Here is a 23,704-nt window from a genome sequence, read left to right as displayed (position 1 = left end):
CTCCCCCTTCTTCTCCTCCTCGGGGGAGGGCGAGGCGCGTGCGCGGTGGGGGCGCGCGGGGGGGGTCATGGCGGGCGGGGCGGGGGTGCGCGCGCTGCGTGAGGTGAGGGGTCAGCGGGGCGGAGCGGGGCGGGCGGAGGCCCATGTGGAGCGGGAGCGGGATCGGAATCAGGAGTGGGATCGGGAGGAGACTGAGGCGCCCGCGCTGAGCACGGCGAGGCCGGAGCCGCACCCGCACTGCCGGGCCCTGCACGCAGCCAACGCGGAGGCCAGGCAGGCCGCGGACGCACCATGAAGGGGTGAGTGCGGGACTCGGCCCGGGCCGCGCCCGCCCGGGGCGCCCGACAGAGGAGCGGAGAGCGGGAGCGGGGCGGGCCCGGGCGCTGCGGGCCAGGCGCGGCGGGTGGGAGGCGCGGGGCACCGAGCGGTGCCGCCGCCTCGAGACTTGAGGGGTGTCGCCGCGTCCCTCCCGCCCTCGGGGACGGGGCTCGCGGGGGGCGAGTGCAGGGAGAGCCCCTCTCGAGAGAGAAGAGCCGCCGGTGCTGCCGCGGGAGCCCTTGGGGCTGAGCAGGAGCGCCCCGCGGGAGCCCCCGCGCCCTCCCGGCTGTGCCGCCGCCGGAGCGGGGGCTTCGGGCGCGCCTCGCCGGGGCCGCGGAACGCGGCGACTCCGCGTGCTCGGGGGGATCCCGCCCTGCAGTGTCCGGGAATCCGCACAGCGGACGGGGATGCGGGCCCAGCTCTCTCCCCTGCCCGGCCGGGCTGCCGTCGTTGTGTGGCAGTAGCGAAGAAGCGCCGCTCGGTCTGTGCGAAAAGGCTGCCAGACTCGGGTGTGTGTGGTTTCGCAGCGCTGTTGTGTGTAATGTCCTCTTAGCTCTTTTTCTCGGGTTTTAAGTCTTTAATTGCTATGTGGAGGCTGTGCGGCGTGGATGGATGACAAACGAGCTATGTTCTGTGTCACGTTTCTGTAGCACGCTGCTTTCGGCCTGCCATCGCTTCTCTGTGGCTCTTGGAAACCGGAGATTTCAGGCGTGGTTGGCTGAAACACTGATTTCCTGCTCAGTGGGGGCAACGAGGTGCCGTGTTTGAGCAGGAGACTGGAGGCCTTTAGACTTTCCGTTCTGCTTTGGTGTCAGATGACCTGTCTGACCTTGTGCGGGTCACTTTGGGACAGGTTTTTCAATGTTGGTTAAATCTCCTAATGTTTATTAATTTCAGCATCACTTTCAGCTCCATGAAATGTGATCGTTCCACTCCTGTACCTCACTTTCTTCATTCTCACAAAGGAAGCTTTCCACAGCTGCTTCTCAAAAGAGCATTAAACCAGTCCCCTTGAAACTGGTGTTATGCAATGATGGGTATTATTATTCCAGTTTGGCAGCTTAAGGCAGAGTGAATGGAAGCTGAAGCACTTAAGCTTTTACTAAGAAATGGTAAGGGGTTTAGCTTATTAGCAATTGGGGTGAGGTCACACAAGACTGCTTGATAACAGACTCTTAGCTGTTTCTTACAGCATGTAAGCAGCTTCAGACATCGTGGAGGGCTGGCAGGTGTCTGTAGAAAGAGGCTCAGCGATGATTGCAAATAAATTGACTCTCAGCTGACACTAAATAGGTGTGTTTGGGGTATTGGACAGCTCTTTATCCACCTGCATGGAACGGGGCACCCCCACTCTTAGTCACCTTGTAATGAGGACGGTGGAGTTTGCGAGGAGAGCAGCAATAGGATCAGCCCAGGCGAGGTGGCAGTTGATGTGATTGTTGTTCTGCGGCACTCCTGACAGAACTGGGTTTCCTTTTATCCTTTGTTGACCATCCTGCTGTTTGCTACAGCTTAGCCTTGCCTTGGCTGTGTGTCAGTTGTGGGACAGGGTTACTGGGACCTGAATGTGTGAGGGTTGTCCGGGCGTGTCCAGCTGAAACCGTGGGGGTCTCCTGGCAGGTCACAGCCAGAACTGTGCGCTGTGCTGTGGTGCTCCTCAAGGGGCTGAGCCTGGCTGTGCACTGTGCTGTGGTGCCCCTCAAGGGGCTGAGCCTGGCTGTGCTTGCACTGCTCAGGAGTTCTCATTTTGTGGAGATTTTTACCTTTTGTAACTTTTTAAATAAAAAGCTATGGAGTAAAAACCTACATACCCCTCTTCTGCTTTTAGAGCACCAAACTTTATTTCTGTTACTTTACTTTCACTTGGAGGCAGTTTTATCACTGGTTCAACTTCAAGACTTATTCTTTGGACTCTGTGCTTTTCTGGTACTCCTTCATCTCTTTGAAGAGATATTCCTGTCTTGCCAAAACACTGTTAGCACCACGCAGCAAGTTCTTGTGCAGAATAAATTCATATTCTTGTGCAGATTCTCATATTGAATCCAGGTGTTTTCTGAAATTTCAAATAGAGGCAAATACGCCAACAGAACTCAAATTGAAAAATAACCCCATTTAAATACAATGAGAGACTCAAAGGACTAGAGAATATTTCAAAAGGAATATATAAATTATACAGGGGTACTTTGAAACAAATCCAAATTGTTTGTCAAGTTACAAAGATCGGTGAAGATCCCTAAAGTACTGTCAGAAGATGGCTCTAAAAATAGATCTAAAGCTTCAATTCCCCACATACAGAAACTGATGTGCTCGAAGGGATCTGGTCTGTCTTTAGTATTGAATCCAAAATTGTGAATAAGTCCTTTTGAACAAACTGACTCCATCTGAGTACTTTTTCTGGGAGTGTATGTGTTGTGTTGTAACCCACACCGCAAAGGACAGAGATGATTTTGGGGAGCGCTAAGACACATAATGTCAGCTCTAATTATGAAGAGTCTGCTTGGGCAGAGAAAGAATTAAAGAAGAAACTGTCAAGTTCACTGACGTTTTGAAATTTCAGGTCTAAAGGATTCAGATCTAAACGTGTTACTTGCAGCCCTCTTTCTTAGCTCTCTGAATTCAAAATAGCACATAGATATGTGTTAATAATGGATAGCAGGTTGTAATGTCTGTGACCTCCTCTACTAAGGACCTCTTGTTTCAGAGATAGTTTTTTGCTTTCTCAGCTGCTTAAAATTTTGTGGGTTTTCTCTTATTTGGTGAGTTAAACAGCTTCTGAACTGGTAACTGCTATTAGCTCTCACCTGGTTTTACTGGTGATACTTGGCTTTATGTTCGCTCTATCTTCACCTTCTGAATGATTTTAATAGTGTAGAGTCTCATATGTTTCCCTCTTTTTCTGAAACGTGGCTTGAGAACTGAGGTAATTCACTGTTCTGTTGGTGAGCGTCATGATTCTCTAGAGATTCATTTCTTTTTTCATTTATTGTATTCCTAAATGTTGTTATTGTTAGTTCTGGAATTTGAAAATCTATTTTAGAACTGGGTTTGCATGAGGAAAAATACCAGTGGGAGGGACTTGGGTTCTACTGTGTGTAGTAATTTGGCTGTTTTTGTAGAGCAGATGTAAATAATACTCCCTGCACTTTGCTGCTTTCAGGATGTTGATTCACTTGTTGTTCAGTGGTTTTGTATTTTCATTACAGTCCTTAAGCTACTGGTTTTAAGGAGAAGACAAAATCTTGCATTGATTCTCAAGCATTTGCTTATTGCTGTCTGTGACCTGTTGATATCTTAAAGTAAGGGTACATTTCTGAGCTGTTTCAGTTCAGATGAAACCTGGGAGACTAAGGCATCCAGCCTTCCCTAAAGACCTTGTTACACGAGAGTACTGCAGGACCTGCATGCTCCATTGCATGCATGTACCCGCTGTGTGACTGGGACTGTCAGATACATTGAGCACGTAGTGCGTGTTCTGAGCAGGGCCCAGTGCCTGTGATCCTGTGCATATGCATTGTCACATTGACCAGACTCCAGCTTTGATGGGAAACACCTGTGGGATTGTCATGTGGCAGCACATACTGAGCCACGTGATGAAGAACTGATTGAAAAGCGAGCAAAGTGCTGTGTGTTAAGGCACTGCCTCAGAAAGTAAGGTCCACTACTTTTGAGTAAGAAATTCCTGGAAGAGTGCCTCTCACTTCTATGTGTTTACAGTTATGTCTCAGGTTTTGTAATTTCTGAGGGTCCTCAGTTGCTGCAGAAGAGTCCTTAAGGCTGCATGTTTCATAGCAGGTATCTGCTGACACAGAGACCTTCCTAACCCAGAGGCTTTCCAGGCTAGTGCTATTCTGGCTGCCTTTGTAGGAGAGACATCAGAGCTGAGGAGTACTGAACATAACAGAAACATAGCTAGTGTTTTTAAAGTGCAGGGAATCATTATGGTAAACTCTGGTATCTCTGCTTGTTTGGCCAGGATTCACAAAGTAAACCTTTCAAGGTCCTGAAGCTGTGTGTGTTTCTCACGAGAACAGGGAGAGTTTTTTCTCTCCTGAGTTAGTATGATGGAGTTTGTGCAGAGCTGTCGATTTGCTTCCATTCGTTAGGCACAGTGCTAAGCTTAATGTATATGGGAGGAAGTTCCAAGTTTATGAGAAAACTGCTGAATTGTCATATGCACTGGAGACAAAAAAAGGTAATTGAGCTTGAAATTCATTGTTTATTTTTAGTCTTTTTCTGAACCTAGAAGTGTCCAAGTGTGAGCTATACTCTCTGCATTTAATTTCATGGATGGTAAATTTAGACCTTGCCTATATGGATGCTTACAGATGGCTTAATAGCTTCTAAATGAGTTTATAAAAAACCCAGTACGGTTTATTATAGGTACTTTAACCTGATTTATAACTCTTACCCTTTTCGAGTTTAATTCCATAACCAGATTAAGACATTCCACGAAGTAGGAAGGATTGGGAGGGTAGGAAGGTAACATAGGGGTTGTGGCCATTTTATTGAAGCACTTCAGAACCCGGTGTTGGCTTTTGAGTGCTGTTTGACCATTCAGTTCTTTTTGCATGTATATGTGGCTTGTTAATATATAGATTGGCTTGCTAGTTTGGGACACTTCTATGAAAAATATAGTATCTTTAGTTAATCACCAAATACCACAGACTCTGCTGCCATCTCCTGAGGACAAGAAATGATGCATCCTCCTTTGCCACATTAAATCTCTTCTAAAATGGGGAATAATGGGTGATCGCTAAGCCAGAAAAATACCTTTATCCAAGTGGAAATTATTCAGAACTTGAAGAGCCTGCCCATTTGGCAACCATCGGAGGTGTTCAGCCCAATAATCTGAGAAGGCGCTGGATATTTTTACCTAGTGGAGGGGAAGGAGAGAACAGAAGTTGGATCTTTGTTTGGGAATCAATAAGAGAAGTGCAGTATTTCCTTGCATCCCTACTTCTCTAAGTGAGGCAGGCAATGTCAGGATTACTTTCTGCTCCCTGCTGAAAGAGGGGAAGGAAAAAAGTGGTGTATGTGGAGTTCTAAAGGAGCAGAAGTTTGTCAGGAGGGAGATTTGAGATTGGAAGCAAAGGGGAAGAGGGAAGCAGTCTATGCACAGAAGAATACCTAGTGAAACTAGTTAGACTCTTGGACTAACTAGCTAGAGACTCTTGGACTTGAAGACCTGAGAGTGGAGAAGCGCAGCATTGAAATGGGATAACTGTGTATTTGTGTCAAAGCATATTGAATTAATTCATTACGGAAAGGACATTTAACAAGAAAAAACTTATAGAAAAAGTTTGTATCTGGGGACACCAAGGGTATGAAAAAGGGCAATAATCTATAAGATATCTCAGGATATAGGTAACGGAGACACAAAATTATTTTTGAGCAAAGCTTTTTTCAACAAAAAACTTATAGAAAACTGAGCTAAAACCATTTCCACAACAGTGCCCATACTAGGTGACTAAGATTAAGATATTTAAATTTTCCTAGGGGCAGAGGTTTTTTTTCTTTAGTTAATTGAAAATAAAATACTGTGCTGCATGGTAAGATCTTCATGCATGAAGTACTTCCTAAGCTCACTTGGCCTTCCTTCTCCCTTTCCCTGTTCTTTTCCAGGCTCCATGTGATTTTTGGCCCTTAGCAGACTAGAATCTCTAACACTGAAAAATTTCTGATTTCCACCATCTGAGCATTGTATTTACGTTCTCTTGAGAGTGTGGGGTGAGACCCCGGGCAGCAATTGAAGGCTTATGAAAGTTTTCTCTACATGGTACTTGAAATTACTTGTCAGTAAAGATCACAAATTAGGTTGAAAATTGCAGTTAAAGGAGGCTTGTTTGGTTTTAGCTCTTTAGCACAAATTTTCATTTGAGAGCAATTCTTTCTTATTGAAAATTGGGAAGGGGGGGAAATAGCTGTTTTTGCTTGTAGGTTAGGTGCTTACAATGATTGTTGCTTTAGAAGTGTTTTAAGGTAGGCACTTAAAACTGATAGCACATTCTGTTAATTTTTCACAGTATGTTATTAATATAATGTGTGATTTGAACACCTTAAAAAACCCGCCAACTCTGGGACTGACATCCAAAGGCAGGAAACCCATAATGACCTGACTTTATTTTTAATTGTTCTAATGGTCACAGGCATTTGTGAGAAAAGGTGTTTCAGTGACCTACAAAATAGTTTGTGTGAAGCAGGAAAATAATTTTCTCCTGATATGTCAATTCTATAGTTTGTTGTCTAATATATGTACTAGAAGTGCCTTCGAGCTATATTTATGTAAATAAGGTACTTTGTAAACCCAGCATCACTTCTATTTTGAATTTGAATGTGAGCCTGTGTTCTTACCTGATGATCATTAGGTACTTCATGAACACTAATTAGTGAAGGATCGTGATCTCCTGGGAGGCAAGTGAGGGTTATAATTTTTGTATCTGGGGACACCAAGGGTATGGAAAAGGGCAGTAATCTATGAGATATCTCAGGATATAGGTAACGGAGACACACAATTATTTTTGAGCAAAGCTTTTTTCAAACTAGTGAGTACTGCTTGGCAATCATGGATCAAAATCTGAATGTTCCTGTGAGATTACTTGACTAATAAGGAAATGTGGTTAGATGAGCAATGGAGAGTTGGGATTTCTGGCAGCTCTTTATCTGCTGTATGATCACAGGCAAGTTGTTTCCTCTTTCACCTGACTTTGATGTACCTGGGATAGGCAGAGTTAAAATCTAGGCCTTGACCTTGTGAGGTGCTCTGAAGCATCAGAGTGCTATAGGCAACAAAATTATATATGTATGGCTGCTTTTCTGTTGTAGACCAGCTGTATTTATTTCTGATATTTTGGAGTTTGTAAATTCTGTCAGCTGGGCGTGGTGATTCCTGTTTTTTGTATCCAGATGCAGAATGAGATAACTTCTACTTTTCTTAGGAAAGTTTATTTTTATTTGACACTTGTTGAAGTGACCTCACTACCTCCCCTTGCACTTGCATAATCTAGGTAGCTGAGGTGCTTCATGATTGTGCTGCTACTTTAGCTTTAGGGTTGTCTTTTTTTAGCGGGGGAGGGTTTGGTTTGGTTTTTTTGAGATCATGGTTGAGCCTAGATTTGAGATCTAGTACAACTCTTAAAGAACTTTTTTGAGCTGGAAAAACTGTGAGGCTATTATTGCATAACTTGGCTTCTTGCATATGGAGACTGGCCAGTATTTTGTAAGTGGTCAGGTTTTCTAGGTTGAAGCAGAATGAAATATCCAAATAAAATGAAGAAACTTGACTGTAATGTGCTGTGGGTTTGTTGTTGGTTTGTTTGGTTTTTTTTGTTATAAATGAGGGAGGCAAGGAGGATCTGAAGTGTGTCTTGGGGGATAATGATGCGTGACAGTGAAACCTGTTCACAGTGAGATCCATTAGAATTACAAGTCTTGAATGAAGTCTTCTGATAATTCTGATTCTAAAATTGCTTGGCTTTCTTCTGTACATCACTGTGCCCTTCTGCAGGCCAGCATACAGCCAGGAGTAACTTCCAGCAGAGTATCAGGTGTTGTGTAAATATATGTTTTCAGTAGTAAGTGGGGCTAACGAAGCAAATTGGTAAGATTTTTCTATGCTAGGTTTGTACATATCCTTCTGGTTTTCTGACAAGTGAAGCAGAGTAGATATACAGCCCACAGATCTTGGAGATAGTTGAAAACATACAGGTCTGCCCACAAGAACTAGACTAACTTGTGTGCCTAGAGACAGCTCATCTATTAAAAAAACCCCAAACAAAAACAAAGCAACAAAAAAAACCCAAGGATCCCAGAACCCAAAACACTGGAGAGGTTCATTTGGCCTTGGAGTTGACTCTAAGCAAAGCCACACCCTTCAGGTCTATAGCTTTCATCATTCTGGTTTGGTTTTATTTTATGAGTGGATTATCCTGTCTAGACTTCTGCTTTGACTTGGAAGCCGGAATAGAAGCAGTAAAGCTTAGCTGGCTGCTTAGCAGGTGACAAACCTCCTCTGAAGTCCGCTTAATTTGTTAGAGCTCATTTCTCTGCACTCCCTTTCCTGACTGAGGGTACCTCAGTAAGTTTTGCAAGTTTCAGATACAGCTCTGCTAAATTTAGCACGCCAGATGCCTTCAATAAGCTGAGCCCAGCTATCAGTTGCATGGAGATCTGTTTCAGTCAGGCACATCCCTCTGGGGAGAGACTTGCACTATTTAAAGTTGAATGAGACTGAGATTCTTACAGCATTAAGAAACTCAAGATTCCCCTTTTTTCTCCCTGATGTTCATTCTAAACTAGTATTCAGCACTCGATATTCCCTGGAACTGAATTTGTGTTTCCTCTTGAACTGTAACTCTGGAAATTGGCTGTTTCTTGAGCTGTCATTCTGTGTAGCAGTTCTCCTTTGGGATATGTTGAGCAGCAAAAGGCAGTCTTAGCGTAAGTAACACTAGTGTCTCATTTAGCCTGTGTTACTTCCACCATTATAAATTCAAGACACTGTAGGAAAAATGGACTGTGTTTAAATAACAGGCCTATAGTAAGCTGCAGGTAGAGGAATGCAACTGCATTGGGACTAGTTGGAATTGCATTTGTTTCTACAAAAAGTGTGAGGTTTTTTTCTAGCCGGTGCCTGAAGGATACTAGGGCACTGGTATGCAAGAGCAGGAGTGTTAATGCCAATGTTCTGGGCATGCATCCAGTTTCAGTAACTGGTGCATGTCACCTCACTAAAGTCACACTTCCATTTGGATTTTGTGGATCACTCCTCGCTTCTGCTCTAACATCGCTAGGCAGTGTTGCTGTGAGCTTTCAGCGGATAGCAGCCTTACGCAGCAGGAACCAGTTCTCTTTACTAGTGAACTTTCAGTGTTTTTTCCGCAGTAACCAAGTCACAGAATGTTGCAGTTGTGAGAAATGCAAGGATCCTAGGATATTGGTTAGAGCCTGGTGCTAACAATGCCGAGGTTGTGGGTTCAATCCCTGTATGGGCCATTCACTTAAGAGTTGAACTTAAAGATCCTTGTGGGTCCCTTCCAACTCAGAATACTCTGTGATTCTGTGGTATGTCAGGAAAAGGCTTCTGGTAGAGACAGAAAAAACTTATTGCCATTATACAAGACAACAGGAAGTGTTTGGGGTGCTATCAGCAGTTTTGGTTAGCTGTGTTTAAGGAAAATTAACTTTTAATTTGAAGGAATGTAAAGAAGAGCTAGTATGAGAATAGTGGGATTTGAGAGCCAGTGTTAGAGGAGGCCAGGAGCTTGGTTAGAAGAAGGAAAGCATAAAGAGATCATAACTCTCTGAAAAGGCACGTGTGATGGGCATTATTGGTACCCATCGTCTACAGACATCATATAGGTAGACTTGACTGCATTTAGGACGGAAATCGGAAGAAAGCCTAACTATGAGAGTAATGGTATCTTGGGAACAGCCTTACAGTGGAAAGCGTTTAAGTGGCTTCAGAGGGCTGTTATTCCATCAAGGAAAGAGTATAGATTTGTAGAATGCTGTTGTAGTAAGAGGCCTGACATGATGACCCAGGAGTCCCTCAATCTGCCACATTAAAAATAGTTGCTTGGGGTGGGTGGTTGACTTGTTCCAGAAGTTAAGATGGAGTACAGTTGACTATTGCATGCTCCATGGAGTGCCATTTGAGATGTAGGGTGTCAGTAGTGTGTATCATCTTAGTAATATTATTGGCATCATAGAGTCAAATAATCTGTTAGGGAAGGGCATGTCCCTTCTGGATGCTTCAGGCTCTGTACACATCTTTATGTTCTGCTAATTTGGGCTCATAATTTATTTTTTTTTCTTTGCAACAGCAGAGGATAGGTATTTCTGATACACCTTCTACTGAGTGGGAATGCATAGGACTGGCCTAATCAGACCTTAGCTGACAAGGTCTGTTATGTTACCGATTTGGGTGAGAGGTAGCTTGAAGAAGCAGGTCTAGTTGTAACTAGCTGTTAAAAACAAAAAAAACTAACAAAAAAAACTAACAGAAAAAAAAAAACCCACAACCAAAAAAGCAAAAAGTCCCACAAAGCTATTTGCTTTACTCCAGTGAAAGGAAGGGAGTGATCATTTTGTGTCCTTTGTTACAGGTGCTTTGACTTGGATATTTGGAATAGTTTTTTTAAAATCCTTAAAGGGTATGTTGTTCTGTAAATGATAAAGTGTAGCACCATATTGGCTAGACATTGTACTGTGTTCGCAGGTGTGCTGACATCCCCATACTGCTCTTGCACAGCGCTTCCAGGTTAAACTGGGGTAGGCTGGCACTTCTGTTCAAGAACCAACAAGTTCTGCCTCTGGCAACTTGTTTTCTCTTTATGCTGGCAGAAGACTTGTGTGGTGAACCCAGTCAGGGGACTGATGTGGGTTGAAACTAAACTTTTCTTTTTTTGGCTAGGTTAGTTTTAATTGGTGTTGGTTTACCACATTGTTGCACAAATGTTTGTGCCAAAAAGAAGACAGGAATGTGTGGCTTGGGGACAGCAAGACTGCTGCTTTTGGCAGCAATGCCAGCTTTCCCATGATTTTACTCAAGGCCACAGTGGCACTTTTGCCACATTGTCCTCAGGCAAAATGATGAACTCTCATGATGTGGGTCTTCCTTTCCACATCCTCATTTAGTTTGCTTATTAAATGTTTTTGTTTGTAATAGATGTGGTGCTGATTTAATCAGCTAGTACTATACATTAAAGTAATTTATGGTTTTAGTGCGTACTGTTTAAGCAGATGCATTTAGCATATTGATTTATGCTTCCTGCAGTGTTTCTCAAACCCTTTTCATATTTTCCTCCAGGATAAAATATTGGCCCTGGTGCAACTCTCAAGCAGCGAGGAACCAGCTAGTGACAGAGCACAGGAGGCAGGCAGCAGGAGATGGCAGGAGGCAGCAGTGAATGTGGCAAGTGGTGAGAGATAGAGGGGGGAAGTCTAAGGGCTCAAGGAAATCTGTCGACAAGCACCTTTTAGACACCTACTACTGCAGCTTGTTTCTCTGGCCTGATGCCAGCCTCAGAGGTGATGTCTCAGCTCAGCAGCTACCAGCAGCCTTGGACTCTGCTTCTGCATTTATTTATTTATTTATCGTCTGTCTGAAACCTTCTTGGTGAAGGTCTGCCTTCTGACCATGGTCCTTTTCTTAGACATCCTACCCTGGCTGCCTGTGATAATATATCTCTGTCCTGTTGCACTGTCATCATAAATATTTCACAGTGACTGCCTTCTAATGCCTCATTTGTTTCATTAGTAACTAATTATTTTAAAATAGTATTTGAAAATGCAGTACCTGATGATCTATGTCAGAGATTTTTGCTCAAGTATCAAAAGGGACTTCCTGTGTAACAACTTTGCTGTGAGTTCACCACTTTGCTGTGAGTTCATCATGCTAGCATTGCTGATCTATGGAAGCTTGGAACTATTGATATAAAAAAAAGGATCGCCAAGGTTAATATATTATTTGGAGAAGAGGTCTAGACTTTTGATGACTCAATATGAATGTGAGATTTGTCTCCTCTCTCACTGACCTACACTGCAGCTAATCTGGCCTACCTGGGCAGTTGAGACCTTTGGTCTCCCTTTGGTGCTCCCTTTGGTTTCCATTCTGATGCAGATGGCAGCAAAAGAGGCTGTTCAGTCTTCTCTTCCCTTCTAGTACAAGATTACTAAGGTGGTCTGCTCCAGCAAAACTCTCTAACAGACAGAAATATACCCAGGAACAGACATGCCACAGTTTTATTCCTGCCTTTTGTGAGGAAGAAGTAGCAGCACTGCTGACTGGGATTAGAAAAGGGCAAAACTTGCCTTCTGTGTGCCTGAAGAAGCCCTGCCATGCTAGGCTGAACAGCTGGGCATAAAGCAAGCATTACAGTTTCTCCACCATCTGATAACTTCTGGGTGTGAGGAGATCATCCTTACAAGCTCAGAAGTTATTGTGTGTTGGAATAGCATTATCAAAGGGACTCACACAAATGGCAAACATGAAGAAAGGCATCTTGAGAGCAAAAATAATCTAGAAGATGGAAAAGGCTGTGAAACAAAGGGCTGGTTGTGGTAGGACTCACAGAAAAGAGATACTGCAGACTATTTCAGCACAATGTAGTGGCTTATAGCAAGAAACTTTAGACATATAACCTTTTGGTTTTGCCTATAGTATGCCTGTGTATCTTCACATGGATGAAATGTAAGAATATGGAGTCTCTTGCTTCTGTCATTATTGAAGTCACTGTTGGAGAACATACTGTTCACGTAGTGAGATGTTTCTCAGGAGATGGCTGTACAACTGAGCAGAGCTCGGAGACAAACTGCAAGGATTCATTGCTTAGCAATTGCCTTTGCAATTGGAAGAAAAAGGTTGACATGTGCAGTGTGGTGGGGGGAAGATAGATGAGGAGCTGCCTGGAAGAGTTTGCAAGAACCCGTACTGACACGAGATGCTTGAAATCAGGGGGCTTTTTAATCTCTTTGGCAAATGTGTGACAAAAAGGTTAAACTTTGGAGTGAGTGTAAAAAGTTGATGTGTAAATGCCATCCGTTAATTCAAAGTAGTAACTCGAACATATTAATGTCATGGAGAATTACAAAATTGTCAATTATCCATTTATGCTTGGTGGTCCTCTAAAAAATAGGCCCTACTTACAAGTTGTTTAGCTTCTGTAGGGAACACTAGAGCGGTTGTCTGATCTGTGTCATGCCAGAGAGTGGGCAATGGTGAGCCTTGATATCTCTGCAGAACTGAAAACTGTATTCTTTGCTGTAAAAAGAGAAAGTAGGTATGAAGGTAAATTATGGTTCTTGAAGTAAATGTTAAAGGCTCCATTCCTGTAGCTTTTTCTGATAGTTTTTCAGGCTGCAGTACAATGCCCAGAGAGCGTTGTGCATTTATCACCCATCATTGGTAGTGACAACTAAAACTGATATCTGGAGTATTAATCATTTAAGGGGGTTTTTATGTATAACCAAGGTCAGTTAATAAAACAGAGACAGATTATACTCTGCATTGCTTGTTGCAGTTCTTAAAGAAAAATAAGTTGTTGGTTATTATATCTTCTTAGTGTCACTGTGTTAGTTAAATTAACTTGTGCTGTTGTGTCCTAGGGATTAACCTATCTGAAAAACAACCTGCCTAGGCACAAGAGACATTGGAGATGGAAAGCAGCACATTACTAGAATGAACTTCAAGCCTGATGTACAAAGCTGCTTCTTTGAAAATGGAATTTGATTTTATTTCTAAAAGGCGAGCAGTGTCTCTCCTGCTGTTTGGGCAGAAAACAATCTAGTTGCCCATATGAATTCAGTAAAAACAGGGCCGAGGTGAACTGAGAATTCTTTGCATTTCTAATTCCATGTGTATTGGCTTTGTACCTGCCTTCTTATTCTGGTAACCATTTGGGAAATGATTTTGATTATCTTGGGTTTTTTATTTTTCATTCTTGTAGTCCTTGTTAAAACTGCTTACATTCACCCAGGGGCAGCTGATCTCTTTATTTATTTTTCTTTGGTTTGTTTAGGTTTGCTTCTGTGTATATAGTGTTTCTGTCAGGAAGTTAGTATTAGAAAAGAGAGAAGCTTGGTCTGTTTGTTCTCAGTATAATTCAGTACTGGTATTTTAAAGTTGTGATTGTGCTCTCAGTCAGCAGGAAGAATTACATCAGAGATGATCATAGTAGATGCAGATACCACCTTGAGAGGGGCACACTTGCATATTAACAGGCTTAATATGTTTGCTGCACACAGTATTGTTGCTTTTTAGAGAAATATACCTAGTAGTGACTTAGTCTTTGTCTAAGCAGATGCTTTATATTGATAGGTGGTAAAATTAAGGCTGTCTATGAAGCATGGATAAGGACTTCATTTCCTTGGTCTCTATTCTAGCTTTCTGTTCCTCTGGTATTTTCTTTGGGGTTTTCTTTTCTTTCCCCTTGTGATTTTGATGATCAGTGGGAAAATTAGCAGTATAAAGTTAAAGCTAATACTTCTGCAGAGATTTGTATTCTCCTGTGTCCCACCCAAAGAAACCACATGTGCGCTACGGTACGTTAGTGTTAAGTGTGGCCTGAGAAATCTCTGACTGTATAATACTGACTGAAATTAGGTTTGGGAGTTATATCAGCCATCAACATAAGACTTAATTGTATGGGTTGAACATGGCAGTTCAAATGTGTATTGAACTGATGATTAGGTGGGACGGTTCTCTAAGCATAAATAAAATAATTAATTTTTTATGTCCTTAAAAATTTTGCAGTGTGTCAGATGTTAAGCATGTTTTGATTTGTTCCAGTAGCCGGATCGAGCTGGGAGATGTGACGCCACACAACATTAAGCAGCTGAAGAGGCTAAACCAGGTCATTTTTCCTGTCAGCTACAATGACAAGTTCTACAAGGATGTACTGGAGGTTGGCGAACTAGCCAAATTAGGTACAAGTGTTCTTGCCAGTAACTGTGGGCTATGGTGGCAGAAGTGCTCATCATTGCTGTCCGTAATGGTTTTGAACAGCAGCTCCTTCTATTTTGTTGGTTTACATCATGAAAAATAACTGTTTGGGAACTTCAAAAAAAGCAGCAGTCCCAGCCTCAGAGGGTTTGTGTTCTAAATAGATTACATCCCACTGGGAATAGGCACGTTTTCTGTTCCAGCAGAAAACAATTGTGTGCTGCCAGCTTACCTCCTGATGTCATTGCTGGTTGGTTTGAATGGTAATAAGCACCCACTGTGTTAGAGCTCCACTGGTAACTTCAAGTGTGAATCCACAATATATGATATTTTATCTGGATGGGAGAATTAGCAGGAGGGGAAGGAGGAAGGAAGATCAAGGGTGTAAATGAAGGACCTGTATGTATAGTTTGAGATTTGTGACTGATAACCCTTTGTTTCTCTCCCTGGCAGCCTATTTCAATGATATTGCAGTGGGAGCAGTGTGCTGTAGGGTGGATCACTCCCAGAACCAGAAGAGGCTCTACATCATGACACTTGGATGCCTGGCACCCTACCGAAGGCTAGGAATAGGTAAGGAGGATCTTTTGTATCTGAATCACCAGAGAAACCAGATTGCTGTGCAGCATTCTAGATGCGCTCTCAGATTTTTAAAAGTTAGTGCACTTTTAGACCACTGGTTTCTTTGGAAGGGACTTGGGGGAAAGAGTATGATTTATGATGTGCTCTTTTTTCCCTGCCTTTCAGGAATGGACTTTTTGTAGAATTTTTTAATTCAGGATTTCAGATTATTTTAATTTTAACCATATTATCATACTATGATGTAAATACTCTGCTTCTATAGATGTGAAAATTGATGCAGAGAGATGAAGTAATTTGTTAGCAGTATGTAGCCAGTATGCAAGTCATACATAAATGGAGTACAACATTCCTTCATTGGCTTCTTCCTTTACTCTTCTAAATGTACAATTTTTCTGTTTATTTTGTCTTTATCACTACTGATCATTGCTGCTCATGGGTAGTACCTGGTTTCTGTCTATACTGCATTTGGTTCATTGATCTACCTTGCAAATACATAGGCCAGATTAATCAAGACCTTACAGTAACCCATTTGCTTTGATAAACTGGAATGAAAAGATAACTTTATTTTAAATTATTTTACTAGGTCTTTGGTAGAAAAACTTACCAGTGCTCTCACTGCTTTATACATTGTTTTGACCGTTTTTTGAGGTGAGTTTGAGACCTTGAAGCTAGTATTAAAATATGCTTCTGGGCTGTTGTGGGTTTTTTTATTTTCTTCAAAGCAACAATGAATTAAAGTTTGTGAGCAGTCAGAGAGACAGTGAAATGCCTGCACATCATGTTTTATTTGCCTTTCCTACTTTTCACAAGCTCTGTCATTTTGGTCTACCTACAGTTAACCTGCCTCTCCTCAAGAAAGCACCTAGCTAAGTACTTAATTGTGCCCTTCTGGTTTTCTGAAGTATCTTTTTACCTTTCGGCAGGAACTAAAATGTTGAATCACGTTTTAAACATCTGTGAAAAAGACGGCACTTTTGACAACATCTATCTGTAAGTAAAGAAGGTACACCCATGCATTTTCTGAGTAGATACAGGAGCAAAGGGAGGGAGATCCAAGAGCATTTTTAGTATGTATTTCAGTGGGGTCATGCAAAAATCTTTTAAGTTCTAGCAAGAAAGCTTCTGGGCTTGTTGTGTGATGCTGAGAAAACCAAAAGCTTGCTTGCTTTACAAGGGTTTTTGCAAGTTTGCTGAATTCGAAAGTAGTTTGGTTACAAAATGATGTTCTGGAGCAAAATTACACTGTATTACCAAAAAATCTTTTTAGAAAGGATTTTATTTTTATCCTACAATGTCGCCTTCAGTCTTGCATGCAGTTTTGGTGCATTTGCCATCTGTCTGTTGTGACAGCACTCTGTGGGTTAGAACATCAGATCTGAGATGCTTGCAAGCACTCAGAGTTTACACTCAGTAGTAAGGCCAAACTGCTATTCCCATTCCTGCACACTGACAGGTCAGCTATTTGTGTAGCAACACAATAAACTAGATCAGTGCCCTTACCCAGCTGGGGAAGCTGTTTTCAGTTTTATTTCTGGGTGTTGTTTTTCGTTTTAGTGTGGTTTTGGGGAAGGTTTTCTGTGGTTTTTCTTTTTTTTTTTTTTTCAATCAACTGCACAAGCACTTGGCATGATGCAGACAAGAGAACAGGCACTGGGGTAGAGGACAGCCATCCTAATTGGTCCCTCTGGAAATAGAGCCTGATATCCATAGGTGCCAAAGCCATGCTTCTCTGCTGCTGGCTTCACACTTGTTCTTCCTGTGCATTGGTGTCTGTGCAATTACCAAGTGAGCTGATGCAGTTTTTTGCCTGATCACTTCTCTGAGCCGGCTTTTTCCTTGTCCATCACTGTCTGCTTACACCACTACAAGCACAATGCACTGCTAGGGATAGTCCCACAGCAGGTATGGATGGACTTGTGCTGCCACAGAACTACACCCTGAATTCTTGCCAGGACTGTTGAAGATGCTGAGTGAGGAGTGTTTCATACACCAATACCACTATAAATGGAGTGACTTTCTCCTCAAGCTTAGTCCACCTCTACCATGAAGGTGCAAAGTCTTTCACGTCCTCTACTGTTGTTTATTTGTGCCATCTCTGTAAGAGGAATGTGTGTTTTAAAGAGGAGTCTGAGTAAAGCTGCTGTTGGCTTGTATTCCTGCTCTCCTGCCTCAAAAGTGGTAATGAACTCTCTCTCAGATGCCTGCTAATGGGACAGGGGCTTTCGTTTTTGCATATTACTGTGTGCACAGTGAAGGGGCTGTTTGCTGGTTTTAATGCAAAAAGCAAAATCCTTCATAATCCTTCATTACACTTCCCAGAATAAGGATTCTGGGATAACAATAACCCTGAAAACTGGGCATAACAAAGTTCTTTTAGTGGCCCATTGATTTTATTACTGTGTCTGATGTTTGTGCATATTCTATCTGAATATATTATTTATACAGCTTAACATCAGTGCCTTAATTTGTCATTATTATTAAGTTTCCTTTTAGCTATTTGATGCTTATTGGGCTTAACACTGAGATCTTTTGTTTTGTTTTGCTGTTGCTTCCAGAGTTGCTTTGGTTCTATGGTTATTCAGCGTGTTGTCATGACAAAGTGATTCACGAATTTGTGCGGTGTCCACTGAATTTTGGGAGTATTTAATGAATACCTTTTGAGCCAAACTTTTTTTTTTCCTTTCTTTCTTCTCTTTTTTTTTGCTTTTTTAATGAAACTTGTGCAAATAGATGTCCTAGTCACTTAGGATGAAGAACTGATGCCTGTTTGTGTTGGAGGCCTTGAACTCTTGAAATTTGCTAGCGAAGTCTGTAAAACTCAAGGGAAATAGGTGAAAGGGGCAAGAAAGGGGAAAGGACTTTGTAAATCCATAGGGCTTCTTTGTGCTGCCATAGCTTTTTTGTGAGGAGAGAGGGGTAGTTAAAAGTGAGCAAGGTGTACACAGTTGCCAGTTTTATGTTGCAAGTGTGTTGGGATCACCACTTAGACAACTCCTTTGGTCATCTGAGAAGTATTTACTACAGGGTATTAAAGTTGGCCCTACGGTGAAACTCTGTTATGTATTTCCACAAAATATCTGCCATTTCCAGATTAAGAAAAATTGTAATTACTGAGGTAGTAGTGCTTTAGAGTCTCTCTGCTATTTTGTGTTCCTTAAAAGAGCTTTACTGAGGGGAAACGTTTACTATTGTTGGTTACCATGGGCCATCCAGGAGCTGAGTGTTAGCTCAGAACTGATTTGGGAAGAGCAGAATTTCCAATCCTCAATTTACACCATTTTTCCTGTCTTTAGACAGCTAGAACAGCTAGAAGGAGCTGGGTAGCTCCTTTTCTTACCTTATCTTTGACCGTTCTGGGTGTGGAGGCAGAATACTGATACCTGTCTCTCTCTCTTCCCTTCTGTCCCAGGCATGTCCAGATCAGCAATGAGTCCGCAATTGACTTCTACAGAAAATTTGGCTTTGAGATCATTGAGACGAAGAAAAACTACTACAAGAGGATAGAGCCCGCAGATGCCCATGTGCTGCAGAAAAACCTCAAAGCCCCTTGTCTTGGCCAGAATGCAGATGTGCAAAAGACCGACAACTGAACAAAACCCCAGCGGACACTTTCTTGCACTTGCTTGTCGCCAAATAAGGAAAGAGAGGCCTCTTGATTTTTTTTTTAGGGTGTTTTTTTTGTTTTGTTTTTTTTTTTGTTTTGTTTTGTTTTTTACTCCACCGCTTCATCTTAATTTTTTTTTCTTGACCTCTCTCCAACAAAATGTAATGCTTCTTCCAAGGATTGTCCAATCATGTTTTGGGGTTGGGTTTTGGTTGGTTTTGTTTTTGTTTTTTTTTTTTGAGCTCTCCTTTCTGGTAGGGTTCTTTTTGAGGGGGCTTGTTTTTTTGTTTTCTGTTGGGGTGGGAAAAGGTGTGCAGATATCTTTTAAGTTTGAGGTGTGGAGGGCTTGAGCAGGTTATCCTGATGACAAGTTTCCTTCAGAATTACTCTTTTAGTAAGCAGAATGTAAATCCAATGGGGGGAAAAAAGGCAAAGCAATATCTTGTCCTTTGACTCCTACATTATTGTGTTTTTTATAACCTACAGGGTACTTTACTCTCCCCCAACCTTTGAATGTTACTTCAGTACTTCCCACTCTTAATCCCTCGCCGCCTCAAAAAAGTATATTTAGTTCTTCCCAGTATTTTTGAGTATGGCTTTTTCCTCCATCTTTTGCTGAGAAGGGTGGGCTACTTTACCATACCTTTTCGCTCTGCCTGGGCTGATCTTTTTGAATGCTTTTTTAAATACTCCTCACCCAAGCTGGTGCTACACTTCTTAACTGACTGAGAGGAGAGTTTAGAGTGGTCTTTTTTTTTTCTTATTTTCATTTACCCAACTCCCAGCAGACTTCTGCCAGAGTAAAAGCTAGATCTGGTGCTGGCAAGAGTAACCTTGTAAAAATATGAATCCTGAGGCAAGACCCTTGCTTTAAAAATGGGCAAAATGCTGTAGGGCTCATTGAGAGTTAGTTTTACCTGTGGTGTTGGGATGGTAAAAGTGACTGTGACCACCTTACCAGCTTTGATCACATAACCAAGCATCTGTCTCCAGTTTGTTACAGCTACTAAACCTGTAGTGACACATCTAGAGATGAGGTAAGGGTTGAGGAAACCAGGCAGCAAGGCTGAGAAGGCAGACACGAGTCTGACCCTCGTCACATAGCTTTGCAGGGGTCTCCTGGATTTGCTTGGGGTTGGCTTGGCTTGCTGTGTTTATGTGCTCCTTCGGGAAGAGGTGGTGAAGAACTGCACAGTTTGCTCCTTTGAAGATTATTTTCCCCTTTCCCTGTTCAGTAGTAATAATGCAGTTCTCCTCTTGTGGGAGGGTGTTCATGGAGCACCGGAGAAAGCAGCATATATTAGAGCATTTTATGGGTTTGGAAAATAGGCTGACTGGCTTCTTCCTAGTACTGTAAACTCGAGGCTACAGTGAACTGTACTAAGCTCTGCTTTGCATCCTTTCATGCTCCTTTCCTATGCACTGTTGCCAGCGATTTTATGTATGCCAATATAAATACCAACTTGAGCTTGGACTCTTCTCCAAGCACCTGGGAAAGTGCACTGAGCTGAGACAACACCAACCTGCCCCATCCTCCAAGTAGATGCTGAGCTGCGTTCCTTTCCTGTTTGCTTTTTAAAATTTAAATCTGCATCTTGAATTCATCCACTCTGAAAGCCTCCAACCTACAGTGCGCATCATTGCAGCACACATCTGGTTAGTAGGTGCTGTCCAGTCATTAGAGGTTGACTTGGGAACCAAGGATTCCAAGATAAGAGTTGTGGTGAGGCACGGGATGGCACCCCTCGTTGCACACTATGTGGTCTTTGATACCCAGGGGGTGACTACATGAGCTGCTACGGAATTACTCCTTCTTTCCCAGAGGTATGTAGCGTTTGTTGGAGTGCATCTTGACTGACCTATGCTGGAAAACAGCTACTTAATTTGCTGGGTTTGCACTAATTGAGTCTTGGGGATGGGCAGATCATTAACAACAGCCTGTCTGCGTGGCCTGAGCACCTGTGTTTGCAACACTCAGTGGCAGACTCTGGCTAGAAAGATGCAAATGGTTCCCTTGGCCAGAGGCAGCCTAGTTTTTGACAAAAGCTTATTTTCAGTGGGGCTAGGACCTGCTCACAGTGGTTATATTGGCCGTTCCAGCATCTTTCTAGAAGGGGGTGTATTGAAGCACAATTAGCTTGTCATATGCCAACATAGTTTCCCTGGCCATCTGTAGACCAAACCAAGAGAAGTATGTGGAGGGAGAGAGAGATAGTATTGTATTTGAGGATGTTTGTGCAGCACAGCTGTAACTCAGACCATAGCTGCCTCTGGTGCCAAGCAAAGTGCTCTTCATTCTTCTAGAACTAAGTGGTAAGTGTTTGGGTTGGGTAGATGGGTGTGGGGATATGAACTCTTAGGATTTGCTGTTGTCGTAGGCTTCCACAAATCAGTGTGTTTCACAGACGGTTTTCCTTCAGGTTTAAAAACACAAGTCTGATGTCTGAACTTACTTGGATTAACCTTTGTTTCTGTCTCTTTTTGCTTTGGGCTGCCATCATTCTATGAATGTATCCATGAAAACAATTCTTAAAGCTCCTATTCCACAGCAGACCTGCCTCACTGTAACTTCTTATAAAATGTTTTGTAGGAGGTGGAAGAGAGAGTAATCACAAATCTAAGACTCCTTTTCCCAGGCTATTAATCCTGGAAAACAGTTGTTGAATCTTGCATACAAGGTTTAATCTGAATCTCAGAGAAAGTTTTGTTCCCTGTACATGGATAAGGGCAAGTGAAGGTCAGTAGTTCTGGATGACAAACAGTTGTATTTTATTAGTATATCAACCATGGTGAGGGAGGGAGGAGAATGCTGTATCTTAGTGGTGTTACCCAGAGACACTGAAATTGTGTGACGTATGGGCTTACTGCAGAGAACTTCAGCGACTTTGGTTGTTGCTGCAGCAGCACATCCCTTTAGCTTGAAAATAGCAGCTTATGAACAAGTAAATTTTTCAAAAGTTGGGAGTTTCAGTGGGGAAAAAAAACACCAGCACTTCCTGTTCTGGATGAAGATCTAGCAAGAAAAATGTGGGTGACTAACAGCTTTAGAGTGTAAATTGTGTATATACAAGTTATTCCTGAATCTCTGCAACTGGTTTTGTCCTATGTCGGTTGAAGTATGAAGATATTATCTACAAAAAGACTCCTACTAGAGGAAACCATGGTACAGGAGAAAAAGAATCATCCAGAAGAGAGATCCCTCATTTTTTGGAGGGGGAAGGGAGAGAATTTATTTTGTTTATACAGAAACTGGCTGAGTTTACATGATGCAGCTAATGGTTAAACCTGCCAACTAAATATGACATATTGTTACGATTGAAACAAACTTATGTGATATTTCGTTAAATCTTGATGGTGCCCTGTGTCTAGTAAAAATTTGATTCCCCAAATTGTTTTATTCTCCCCCATGTTGTAATCCAGGGTCAGCTGCTATGCACAAAGTCTGTGTTTCGTAAAGTGTTTGCTGACTTGGATGTTTCTTTTGAGTCTGCAACTGCTTCCTGATTAATTTGGCTAAGACCACCCCTGGTCTCTTGAGTTTAAGGTTTAGTCAAAGGTATGCTGTTATGCAGTTTACAGATTAATTCTTAATGTTACAAGTTAAGTTGCAGGGGGAGCAAATTCTTTACAATAAGATGGTCCATTTTTAATCTATATCATTGCCCTTGTTGTACATCAGGAGCATGTTTTTGTTTTTCTCAAACTCTTTAGAAATACCGTTCAGAATAAACGTGCACTATTTGAGTTATGTCATTTACAACTTGTCATGTGCAATTTTTTGCAGTCCAGCTGTTTCCCTCTGAAATCAGATACAGAATACTCCTCAGATGTTTCATAAACTGTGTAACACAGAAGATTTCTAACACAAACTGTATGTTGGATTGCTGTGATGAATGCCAAGGGTGTCTGACAACTGAGGAGAGTGAGGTCTGTTTGTTTGTTTTCCCTGAAGTTATGAGCCTTTCCTCAGAAATCCTGTCCTATGGGGTAGAGGGGAACATAGGAAGAGGAACTGTCCTGGAATATTTTCCCATTGATTAGTGAGCAGTCTTGAAACAAACAGACCAGGTGTCAAGAACTCTGTTTTGGGCTTTCCAGGTTAAATAATTTAAAGTATTCAAATTAGCTGCTAGTTATTACAAATCTTGACAACAATCTTTGAAAAACTACGGTCTGTACTTGTAAAAGTAACTGGTCTTAAGATGCAGCACGTACTCTTCCATAGTGACTTTTCTCAGAAAGATCTTTAAGTAAAACTCATCTCTCTTTTTACCTATTCCAATCTCTTCTGTTAAAGCCATTTTTTGTTTGTAGTTTCATTCTGCTTCTCTCCTGCTTTGAAGTGCCATATATGAAGTGATGAAGTTGCACTCTGGCCCAGGTTCTGGGGAAAAAGAAATATTTCTCTAAATATTCTACATTGTATTCTATTCAATTTAAGCTCCTTTGGAAACTTCTTTCCCGGTAATGGAGTTGCTGCATTCATTAAAATAATGTGCAAAAGCAAAGCTTAGGCTCTGAAACTTGTCTGTAGTCTTGCGCTGCTGCTACCACGTGTCTTCCCTGACCTCTGCTGGAGGGCCGGGAAGGCACAGCTGGAGATTAACTGCTATCAGGAGTGCAGCCTTCATCAGTCCAGCCTCATCAGCAGCTGCAGAGGCTGCAAAACTTTTGGTGTACTTAAACTGCTGCAGCTGTTCTCCAAACCACTCAGCTTTTATTGATCTCTGTTTTTTTTTGTTTCTTTTGTTCTCTGCCCT

At 42.2% G+C, this 23,704-nt stretch overlaps 1 protein-coding gene across 3 annotated transcripts; it reads left to right on the top strand.

Moving 5' to 3' along the window:
• Nucleotides 1-141: 141 nt before the first annotated feature.
• On the top strand, nt 142-22,701 carry NAA50 (N(alpha)-acetyltransferase 50, NatE catalytic subunit). Of its 3 annotated transcripts, none has more exons than XM_027681290.1 (5): nt 142-299; nt 14,609-14,742; nt 15,212-15,331; nt 16,264-16,330; nt 18,750-22,701. In XM_027681290.1, exons 1-5 carry the CDS (start codon nt 292-294, stop codon nt 18,928-18,930), a joined length of 510 nt encoding a protein of 169 aa, XP_027537091.1. In that variant the 5' UTR covers nt 142-291; the 3' UTR covers nt 18,931-22,701. The 3 variants fall into 3 exon arrangements, with proteins under 3 accessions (XP_027537091.1, XP_027537090.1, XP_027537089.1); XM_027681289.1 differs by having other exon boundaries at nt 143-299; nt 14,606-14,742; XM_027681288.1 differs by lacking the exon at nt 142-299 and adding an exon at nt 11,141-11,237 and having other exon boundaries at nt 14,606-14,742.
• Nucleotides 22,702-23,704: the final 1,003 nt, after the last annotated feature.

The sequence above is a fragment of the Neopelma chrysocephalum genome, unplaced genomic scaffold (genome assembly GCF_003984885.1).
Source record: "Neopelma chrysocephalum unplaced genomic scaffold, ASM398488v2 Primary Assembly neopelma1_60, whole genome shotgun sequence".
NCBI lineage: Eukaryota > Metazoa > Chordata > Aves > Passeriformes > Pipridae > Neopelma > Neopelma chrysocephalum.
This window is presented reverse-complemented; position numbering and strand designations above follow the sequence as displayed.